Source organism: Euleptes europaea, chromosome 6 (genome assembly GCF_029931775.1).
Source record: "Euleptes europaea isolate rEulEur1 chromosome 6, rEulEur1.hap1, whole genome shotgun sequence".
In the NCBI taxonomy this organism is placed as follows: domain Eukaryota; kingdom Metazoa; phylum Chordata; class Lepidosauria; order Squamata; family Sphaerodactylidae; genus Euleptes; species Euleptes europaea.
In genome coordinates this window covers 107,239,026-107,250,234 of record NC_079317.1, presented here as the reverse complement: position 1 = coordinate 107,250,234, position 11,209 = coordinate 107,239,026, and the positions used below count along the sequence as shown (strand labels likewise).

General features: G+C 44.3%; 1 protein-coding gene across 1 annotated transcript in view; it reads right to left on the bottom strand.

Moving 5' to 3' along the window:
• Positions 1 to 2,093: 2,093 nt before the first annotated feature.
• The window catches only part of DNPEP (aspartyl aminopeptidase), a 36,028-nt gene continuing 26,912 nt past the window's right edge, over positions 2,094 to 11,209 (bottom strand). The window contains exons 8-16 of the mRNA XM_056852036.1: positions 10,284 to 10,368; positions 10,029 to 10,133; positions 9,678 to 9,755; positions 7,084 to 7,167; positions 6,568 to 6,728; positions 4,464 to 4,503; positions 3,487 to 3,588; positions 2,803 to 2,970; positions 2,094 to 2,260 (exon numbers count right to left, since the gene is read on the bottom strand). Coding sequence (XP_056708014.1) covers positions 2,210 to 2,260; positions 2,803 to 2,970; positions 3,487 to 3,588; positions 4,464 to 4,503; positions 6,568 to 6,728; positions 7,084 to 7,167; positions 9,678 to 9,755; positions 10,029 to 10,133; positions 10,284 to 10,368 — 874 coding nt within the window. The 3' untranslated portion in view covers positions 2,094 to 2,209. The remainder of the gene's footprint in view (positions 2,261 to 2,802; positions 2,971 to 3,486; positions 3,589 to 4,463; positions 4,504 to 6,567; positions 6,729 to 7,083; positions 7,168 to 9,677; positions 9,756 to 10,028; positions 10,134 to 10,283; positions 10,369 to 11,209) is intronic.

Here is an 11,209-nt window from a genome sequence, read left to right as displayed (position 1 = left end):
CCTAATTCACTCTTTTAAGCATGTGCTTTTATACACCTGTAGTACACTGTGCACCTCCAACCCATCACTTTTCTAAGAGAAATGAGGAAACTGCTGGCTTTTTCTGCTTATGTAGTTTGAAGAACAAAACCTAAAAACATTTTATCACCGATTGGACTACACGAGGGAGACTTAAACCCTCTCCCAAAACTGTCCAGAAAGAGATAAAACAGGTCTCAAAGGGAACACTTTAGGGTTTTTTTTTGGGGGGGGGGGTTTCACATAATATTTTAGTTCACAATTGAAGCTGAGAGAAAAAGAGCCAAGTCAGAGCAGGTACAAGCTATTCTGTACATATAAAGGGGCTGTCAGGAATTGCTGGGGGACCCTGCAACTAGGCTGGCTGGGACCGCGTACAGAGTTGCTTTCTGCAGGGAGGGCAGCACCACAGCTATCTTGCTATTTATTCAGGAAAGGATTAGTGGATTGAAAATAAATGGTGTACAGGGTTAGCAGCAGGTGACTGGCAAGAACAGGGATGTGTTGGGGTGGCTTTTTGCCCCACTTCCTTTGCCCTCACACCATCACTCAATCTGGAACACTAAAATTGCAGCCTGCTCTTAAGCTATGTACATATTAAACTTTTAGACTTTCCATCACCAAGAACCAGCACTATACACCGCCCCCACCGAAGGACAGCTCAAGAACATTTTTAATTCCTAAGCAGCAGCCCTAAGCAAGGAGAAACAGCAGAGACTTTTTCTTCCTTTCCCTCAGTGTCAGAACACAGGAGTAATTTATTTATTATAACTTTTATATCCCACCTTTCCTCATGGTTCAAGGTGCCTTACAATAGTTAAAACCAAAAACAAACCAGCAAACTCTAGATCTCCTCCCCCCCAAAAAAGATGTCTGCCATTCAAACCCCTTCAATAAGCTCTGGAAAACAGACAGATCTTGCAGAACCTCCTGAAAATCTCCAAAGAAGGGCGCTCCCTCACCCCTTCAGGGAGCCTGTCCCACAGAGCTGGAAAAGACCTGAGTTCTGGTCAGTGTCAGACGGGCCACCCTAAGTGGTGGGTCAGCCAACAGATGGGTGTCTGATGACAGTAGCTGGTGCACAGGGACAGACGGAAGGAGATGGTCCTTCAAATACGTGGTTTCCACGTCGTGAAGGCCTGGAAAGTTATAATCAGCACCTTGAATCTCATGAAACTATCAATTGATTAAGAGCGCAATCCTGTGCAGAGCTACTCCAGTCTAAGCCCATTGCACTGTAAGAAACCAAGTATCAGTAGATTAAAAACAATCAATACTATTCAAATACAATCAAAACTCATGGCCATAACTTGAAGCTAGTCTCCAACGGCTTTAAAAGGCGACTAGATAAATTTCCAGGGGGCCATCCACACCTATTAGCTATCTAAGTTAAATGGAACATTCATGTTCAGAAGCAGTACCAAACACAAGGGGGTACCAATAGGGAGGGCTACTGCTTTCATCTCCAGCTTATGACTATGGGAGGGAGCGGGTGACCTGGCTGGCCCAGGGTAGGAAATGGGGAGTTACAGATGGATTCAGTAGGACTCTTCCCATCTTCTCAAACATAAGTATTTTGCAGCCCCAAAAATATGTAATGAAGAGTCACCTTTTTTTTTTACTAGCACAATTTGAGCTAAGAAAGTGGTGCTGATTAGTATGCAACTAATCTGCATGACGGAATTGTGCGTAGGTGACCCTTACATGCTGCCTATTTGATCGCAACATTGTGCACTGACATTTTGAGAGAGCTATTACACACACAGGATGGTAACTAATTCAAGCCCAATAGGATGCTAGCAGAGTATGTGCGAGTGGGATGGGAAATTCAAGTATGCATCATTTGGCATTTATTAATGCAGACTTTCATCAAGTGTCCACTTTAGAGTATTCTGATCACTGCTTGGCCTCTACTAATTTATAACAACTGCAAAAGGTGAGGCACAAACTTTTCTGGCCTTGAGCTCTTGGGGTCACTAGCATGTATTCCATAGCACTGAAATGTAGGGCTGGTTGCTGAAGAGTATCCTTAAGGATTTGCTAAAGAACAAGGCTGCAGAGGAAGCAGAAACTGTCAGTCAGCAAGTCCTGCACACCACAGAGGTCACTAGTATAAGATATTAATGTGTTTTAATTGCTATCCAGTATGGAAGAAGGGGCTGTTTGCCTCCTTCTGCATTTGAGATGCCATTCAGTTGCTCAGCAATCCATGATCCAGTGCGGGAAACAGCTCGAAGAAGCCCTAAAAAAGAGAAAGGGAGAAGTCAGGGTTGGAAGGGATGGGGAGATGAGCCCTCAGGGGAGAAGCAGGGCAGCTGTCAGCATACACACGATAGCATCACCATGGCAGCTTGAGAATCGTGAGGCACAGTGTTGCCATAGGAACCAATCACTGACTCAAGGCCACCACCGTTGCCATGGTAACATACAGAGCTAAAGAGTGGGAGGCAGCAGGGCCCAGCCCTCAACCCAGTGATGGGGTGGGGGGAGAGAGAGAGAGAGAGAAAGAGACACAGAACAAACCTATGACCGGATAGAAGGGGAAGCTTGCTCCCTTTCCCTAAGCTCTTCTGAAGATTGGCATTCACGACTCCCCTATCCCAGTATTCCTTGCTCCCTAGCATTCCCACAGACCTCCTCTGTACATATATTTCAGTGTCCCTATTCTCTCATCCTTAGCCCCCTCCCAATCTGAAAGCAAAGATCCAGCAACTGGTAGCAAAAGCTCCCATTCCTTCCCCCTTCCCAAGATAATGCTGTCCCACTGCAGGAGCGGTAGCAAACCTTGAAAAGAGTGATGGACTGCAGGACACCCGAGGTGCAGCACATCTCGCGAATGGAGTGCATGGCTAGCTGTGGGCAGCCCATATCCACAACACGCAAGCCAAGCCTGGAGGCCAGGATGGGCCCAATGGTTGTACCACAGGGAGAATCATTCCGAACCATGTATTCCTGCAACAGGCAACAGCAACAGGGTGTTAACTGGTGACAGTGATGCTCAGGGAAAAACATTTTAATCATCAGATATCACAAATATTGAACATACAGCCAGGTACAGATCTGCTGAGTCTATTTCCTGCCGTAGAAGTACTGAGTACAAGACTTGGCACTGGCCAGTCAGTCCCAGCATCAGGGGAAAGCCTCCAAATCTACGGACCCAAGATGATTTCTGGATCACTGAACAGAGATGGAAGCAACCGACTCATTATTTCAGACACGGAGAGACAAAGAGACCAGTCATCATCTAACCCTAAAACCTTGCTGTGTTCGGTCTCTCTCACCTTCCACATCTGTGGCAAGTAAGGCAACCAGCCCTTTGGATGTTGGATTTGAAGCATACAGCGCAAGGCCATAGCCGCCACAGATACGCTGAAGACAATGCTCAAGAAGATTGGTGCATGATCTTGCCATAGGTTGCAAGGGCAAAGAAAAGTTTGGGGCAGTTCCAAGTGAAGAAACATCACTTACTTGCAGGGGTACATCCACACGGCTGGCAATCTCACGGACCAGTGCCTCTGTGACTGCAGTGGATGCGTACCGCTGGTTATTGTTCACTTTGATAGTGGGGCCCTGCATAAAAAAGCACAAAATTAAACAGATATTGGGGGGGGGGGACCACAGGTGTTTCGACCCACCCACCAAAAACAGCATACTTGATGTCTGAGTTCCCAAGCATGAAATAGTGGAAGGCTATTTTGGAAATCAGGAGGAGGCTACTGGAAATCAGAGGGGAGCCTCTGTAGATCTCCTACCCCCAAATAATGCAGCAGTTCAATGAGCATGTGGTTCCCCAGAGAGATGAACAATCCCTTGTGGTCTTCACATGCAGGACTGGACTCATGCCCCTGCAACACCAAAGTTTTACAGCAATACCCCTGGTCCTACATCAGTTTACAGATAGTTGAACGGCACACTAAAATACACAAGCGTGGGAGCTATGCTTTCTCAGAAATGGGAAAGAGGGGGTAAAAGAGCCACATTTGCATGTACTTCCCACCCCTGCCTCTGCTTGAGATAAGCAGGAGAAAACTCATATTCAGGAGAAAATAAGATACTGTCTCCAGTAATTAAAATGTTACCCTCTACATCCTTGTATCTAGGCCAAACCTAAGTAAATATTCATCTCCCACATTGTAGCTGCTGGTGCCAAGCATTCCCTGAATGAGAACTATTCATAATGCATTTCTTGGAACATAAATCTTTTTTTTCACATGAGATCACTCCTGCAAGCCATCCCTGCTTCCATCTGCTTAAGAATGCATGCAGCTGACTCAGAACCAAGTGAAATAACCTCTTTCAACTTTTCCTCACAGTTTGCACATTGTTACAAACACCTGAGGTCTGCCGGGTTTAACCTAACTCAGTGAGATATTTGCATACCATCTAGCAAGGGTCTACCTTTATTTTCAGCCTTGCACTATAGTTATGTAGTCCCAATTGCCTACCTTATGGAACTCTGGTCGGTGGTTCTTCTCATGCTTGTCCCTGGGGGGCAAGAAAGAGCATCATATCATGCCCTGCTCAGTACCCCGCTCTTTGAACCATATACCTGAGATGGGACTTTTAGCACTGGGAACCAACAAGGGAAGAGGATGCATGAGAACCATTTCAAAAACAGAAGACCATCGAGATGGTGAATAAGCAGCAATTTTAGTATGTTGGCACTCAGATTCCATGCTGGGTGTTAAGTCTCTGGTTGGCACAGAGCAGCATTCACTGGTGAAAAGTGAATTCTATTAATGCCACATGCTAATGATAGTATGGGGAAGGGGAAAAAGACCATCTGGACAGTGATGCTGGGAAGCTGAGGGCACAGCTTGCATGTGGGAGTATTCAAGGTTAAGCATGTACTCTGGAACAAGTAAAATCCAAATCTTAAAACCAAAAAGGCACACCCACTTCCTGACTTTTGTCATACACTGCCTCAGTTATCCATCGGGCTTGGGAAAGACAGTTTACCCGCAAAGGCTGAGCGTGGTACCTGCTCGCCCCTTGCCTAGGGGGGCTTTATACAAGAGCAGCTGGGGACATAAACCTTCTGAAGTGATTCAAGCCCCCAAAGCAGCTCAGTGTAGTTAAGGAGTCCTTACTCAGGTGACTTGTATGATAGGTTGGTATTTTGGCCCCTTCAACTTTGCAGGGGCAGGAACTGGTAAGGCTGGATCCACATACTTTATAATTCTACTCAAGTGTTTCATTCACTAAATTTATATTGCTGCCGGTCATTCCATGGCAAAAAGATTTTGGTCACAGATTTTAAACACAATAAATGGCAATGTGGGATCTAAAGGAGTTCCGCAGGGCCTGCAAAACAGAACTGTTCCGCCAGGCCTACACCTGAGGGCAGCCACAAGCCTTTCTCCATTTTCATCATTTGCTGGCCTCCCCACCCTCCCCCAACCAGATTTGGGGGTCCACTGTTCTCCAGGCCTGTTTAGGGTCTAGTGGCTGCAAATTAAAGAGAATATGCCATCTTGTTCTATTGTTTTAATGTATAATGAAGAATGATTTCACTGTATATTTTAATATAGGTTTTAACCTATGTTTTATCCTGTTGCAACCCGCTCTGAGTCCGGCTTGCTGGGATAGAAATGCAATAAACAAACAAACAAAAAAACCAATTTATGATTGGATCTTTAAATCTGCCTATAAACTCAGTTAAAGAGAGTTCAGTGTCTAAGGATAAGGAATAACTTCATTCTACATGATGGATGCAGCTATCTAAATACTAAAAAATTATGGAAGTTTTCAGCATGAAAGAACAGTATCAAAAGCTTCAGAATTTAGATGGGATTAGTAAGGTATCTTGATATGTGTGTGTATACACATCTCTCTACCCATCCATCCATAGGAAAGGCAACCCCCTCCCCTCCAATCCAAGAAAATTGGGGAAAATTGAAAATTATTTGAGAAAATTTTAAAATTATTTATAGATGTTTTCAGTTATACTGATCATATGGTTATATGTACTTCTGTCAACTCGGAATATATAAACAAAACCTGAGAGGGTGCATCATCTCTCAAATCTAATTAAGACCTAACAGGACCAGAAAGAAAGAACATTTTCTGGGCCTCTTATATCTTAATTGGATTTTTAACCATCTAACTCTTCTTAATGTTCTCAATCATAGATCTGGACACTAGTTCATGTTAATGAAATTACTAATCATATTAATCTGGTTTATTTTGAATATTTTAACTGTAGCTTAACTGAATTCTAATCAGCATCTTTTTTCTAATTATCATACTTGCACGGTGTGATTACCACCATTTTCTTTAACTACTTTTTAGCCTCCCATCTGGAGCTCTGTTTATAAGATTATCAATAAAAATGATGACAAAATTATTTAAAAGTTTTAAAGTCCATAAGTGTAGAATGTTTGTGTTACGTGAAAGCAACTGACTTCAAGCAACTGACTTTCACTGCTAAACTCGTGCAGCAAGAATGCAAATGCAGGGAACAATATTCTATATTTAATGAAACAGTTACTAAACAGAAAACAAACAGCTTTGGGCAATTCTTCCTACTGATCACAGCAATGTACTCACGCGTAATTGGGATGGACGGCATGGGCCATGTCTGCACTGATCATGCAGGACTTGGGCACGGCTTCCTCAAATGCAGTCAAATTCTGTGGTGAGGCTGAGATTCGTCGAAGTACGAGTTCAGTAAGCAGAGACATGGCACCTTGAGCAGTTTCTGAACCCACCTGCCAGGGAGGCATGCTCAGTAAAGGAGCTGAGATGTTCCTTTTTGGTCTAAGATTCAGCTCCCATCTTACTTTGGAGATCACCCTGAGGCTGTTTCCTCTTCCCAGCCCCAGATCTGCAGCTGCCCCTTAGCTAAGGTATATGTCCCATCCAAACCACTAATGGATCAACGTTAGCCTTTCCCAATAAGATTCACACAGAACGGAACAGCATAGGCTCCTTAACATAAGGAACAAGCCTGTTGGATTAGACTAGAGGTTCATCTATGTCCAGCATCCTGTTTCACATAGTGGCCAACCACCCGTTCTAGAGGGCTCTCCACTTTCCGCCTATCCATCAACACCTCCCACTAACCTCTTCATTGTCATATAATGCAACCAAGCGCACGTTAGGCTCATTGGCAAGTGCTCCAGGCCCTTCACTGGATTCGATCAATGCCTGTATGAATAGATAAGAAGGGGGAAATGGTAAGCTTGACCAGATGAGACTCTCAGAAGCATTTTCTGCTGGTCTATGAATCTGCTGGCTTGTGAGCTGACATGTTAGCGTTCATCCAGATTTAGACAGGGCAATGCCAATGCTGTGACAAGGAATGGACATCTCGCCCTCTTTCACCTGCTCAACCAGTTCCAGAAAGGCAATAACGAAAGCTAGGCCAGGGCCATAGAGATCCGGAGACTACAGCATTCAGGAGAGGCACAAGAAACCTGGCAAGAGTGGCCACCCTGAAGATGAACTAAGGTTTGGCACATTTGAAATGCTGGCTACTGCTTAGGCTATCCATAAGGTTAGGGAACAGCTTCAAAGGTAAGATTTTGTTGTATGCAGATGATGCTGTTATTGTCTTGTATGACAATAGTGTTGAGCTGTATACTTGGTGCTATGGCGAATGTTTGCCAGGATAACCAGTTGGTTACTAATGATACTAAATCAAAAAATTTAGTTTCTCAGAAAGTGGGTATATATATAAAAATTAGACATTCTAAGCAAGTGCAATTATTTTGCTACCTGATTTCATTTTACAGCTTCCAGTACCTGGTCTATTCATCTTAATCATGTTTAGGAAGAAATGAAAGCTTGCTTAGCTGTTCTCATGAGGTTCCTTTTCTAATCTGGGGGCCAATCTATTCCGATGGTTTTGTAGGTCTATCGAGCAAAAATCCTGTCCGTTTTATTATATAGAGCCCCTATTTGAATTTCAGCAGCTTTAGCTAGGCTGTAGGCAGTGCAGGTTACATTCTTTTGTACTCTTCTGTGAGCTCCTAAGTGCATTTCAAATTCTAATTTATTGCTGGAAACTGGCTCAAATTTCTCTTATGGCTTGGGTAGCTGCAGTAAAATTTAAACTCTTTTTGTTAAGACAATGAGTCCCTACCAGAGCTCTTAAGATGGATTTGGTTTGACTCCCATAGATCATCTTAGGATAAATTAATGGAGGATAAGCTATTGAGTTTAGGTTTTGTCTTTCTCTTCTGTTGATATACCAAACACTAAAGGGAAGGTATTGTCGAAGGCTTTCACGGTCAGAGTTCATTGGTTCTTGTAGGTTATCCAGGCTGTGTGACCGTGGTCTTGGTATTTTCTTTCCTGACGTTTCGCCAGCAGCTGTGGCAGGCATCTTCAGAGGAGTAACACTGTCCTTCAGTGTTACTCCTCTGAAGATGCCTGCCACAGCTGCTGGCGAAACGTCAGGAAAGAAAATACCAAGACCACGGTCACACAGCCCGGATAACCTACAAGAACCAACTAAAAGGAAGGCTTTGGAATCACTGAGGAGATTAGATAAGGTGGTTATTAATTAAGGCAGGAGACGTTGTTCCCCCCTTTTGGGGAACTTTACAGCCCCTCTTTTTCCTGTTTTGCGGAGTTACTTCACTTTTCTAACAGTACCACTCTTTCGTCAACTTTTTTTCTTGGCTAGAGTAAATGCCTTACCCTTTGCAGAATTGTCAGACCGCTACAAGGGTATTAGCTGTTCCCAGAGACTCTGCCCTTGGTGGCTGAGCTATAACTGAAATTTTACCTCATTCTGTATTATGTTATTTATATCCGTCCATTAAAACTAAATATATATTGCCTTTATTTGCAGGTTCCCTTGCTGTTCACATGATTTTCACCAGTTATGTCTTTTGGCTGGTAATGATAAGCATGGTACTTTGTTTATGTTCAAGTTTACATTTTGTGCCCTTAGAATTAAACAGGCATATATTAAATATATCACAGTTAAGTGTTAACAGGGCTGTTTTATTAGTTTCGCCAAGGTGCTTTGGGGCACGCAGGCCCTATGATTTTGAAACAGGAACAGCTCCTAAGGTATGGGAGAAAGGACTACAAGCAGCAAGGCCCGTTTCATAAAGGAAAGTGAGGAAGGAATGCCAGGCTGTCAGCAACTACTCCATCTGCAAGGAGTGTTCCAGAACATGCATTACTCTAATGAAAAGGAGGGGAGGAAGGCCTCATAGCTGCTAGTCATGCACCCCCAGAAGATCTGAAAAAGTATGCAAGGTTGGGGAATCTGAGGACTTAGTTTCTTCCCAGCTCTTCTGAGGCCTGAGAGTTAAAGCTGTTGGAAGGGAGCTGAGGCTCAGCTCTCACTCAAGGTCAAACTCAATAGACTGGACAGTTTGACATAGATAAAAAAACAAGAAGAGCCTTTAGAACAGAAAGGAGAATTTAATCAGACGCCATTTCTCCCATTATAAAACTGAAAGCCCCTGTCAAATTCTCCTTTTCACAAAGGCATAGGACCATTACTGTCCCACAACAAAACATACAACTGCTCGCCAAGTCCTGGAATAGATTCAAACATATCAAAATAACAACACATGTAGATCATCCTCCCATCTCAGCCTTTGGATATGAACAGGAATGTTTCTGGCATATGGCAAAGCAACAGACTATTGGGAACAGTGCCAATCACTGGTCCCAGCTTCACCCTAGATACCCACCTGCAGGGCACAGTAACAGCTGTGGAGGTTGTCCAGGCGAGGGGAGAATATGAACTCATTGAAGGCGCCACCGAGGGTCTGGAATAGCAATCACGGGTGAGAAAGATCATAAAGGGATCAGTACTCTCTTCCTGGCAGAAGGCTCTCAAAGACCAAAACCAAGATGATCTTTTAGGAGCACAGTTGGCATAAGCATATCTCTCTATGGCTATCTTAAGTCGTCACCTTCTAGGGAGAGCTGTATAATGCAAGGACATCATTTCATCCATCCAGAAACCTTTTTCTTAAAAGGTATTCCTGTCTACACGAGGGCCCCAACAAACCAAACAACTAAAATAGGCTGGCACTCACTGGAGGCTGTGTATCCACCAGGCAAAGCTCTAACTCAACCACCTGCTCAGGCTTCACTTCCAGCTGCGAGCAAAGAAGGGACAGCAGAGCTGGAGGATGCCAATTCTGCAAGAAATAAAATTGTGAGAGATAAGCAACACTGTTAGATGTGTGTCCCCCCCCAAGGAAGAACAAAGTCTCCCCTATAATTTAGGCCCACTGCACTGCCTCACCACCCTAGCCAATAAAGCTGGCCCTCTTCCACTCTCATCTTACCTGGACAGCAAAGGTACAAGCAGTTCCTGTCTTGGACACTTCCTTCTCTAGCGCCTCCTGGGCTTCTGTGGCCAAAATCGGAATCCTGTGAAAAGCAGGCTTGCCAGTTAGTTCAATAAACCACTGCCTCCCCATGGAGGAGGCTGGGAACAGGAGGTCACTGAGATCTAGGGAACAGTCACTGTTCAACGCCTTCCAAAGGAGCCAGGTTAAAATCCCACCCCCACCTGACAAGTGAACCCCCAAATTTCTTATTTTCTCGATGAACATGACCTCCTAGTGCCAGTGAGCTACTGCCCACTATGTGGCTCTCAGTAGCTAGAGGGAGAATCTGGGAAGCTTGAAACAGCTCTTTTACCACGCTTCCCAGTTTCTGAAACACAGGGAGCTCCTTTGCCTTTGGTTAATTTTGGTTTGGATGAAGGGAAAAGTTCAACTGGAATGTTTTCTTCCACCTCCTTGACAAAGGCAACCCTGATAGACAGCTTCCTGCCACACAGCTATCCAAGGCAAAGGAAGCCCTTAAAGACAGGTCACAGTTGTCTTTTTTAAAAAAAAGCCAAGGCTGGATATTAAAAGAACACAAAAACACACAGGACCAAACTAGATATGTTGTCATTCACAGGTCGAACCTGTGGATGCTGCCACCATTTTAAAGAGATTTAGAACGGTTAGGAGGAGCCAATTGGGACCGCCACACAGAGCGCTGAGGCACTCTTATTCCTCCAACACCTTTTCAAGGGCCCTAATGGCCACAACACCCCTCCCCCTGCAGCTGTTTTGGCACCAGAAAAGAGGCAGTGTGTGTGACAAGAGTGCCTCAAACCTTCATAAGCATGCCCAATCCTTAACCCAATTAGGGCATTTTAAAATATCTTTAAAATGGCAGCAGTGTCCACAGGGAACATCTACACTATCCCACAGTT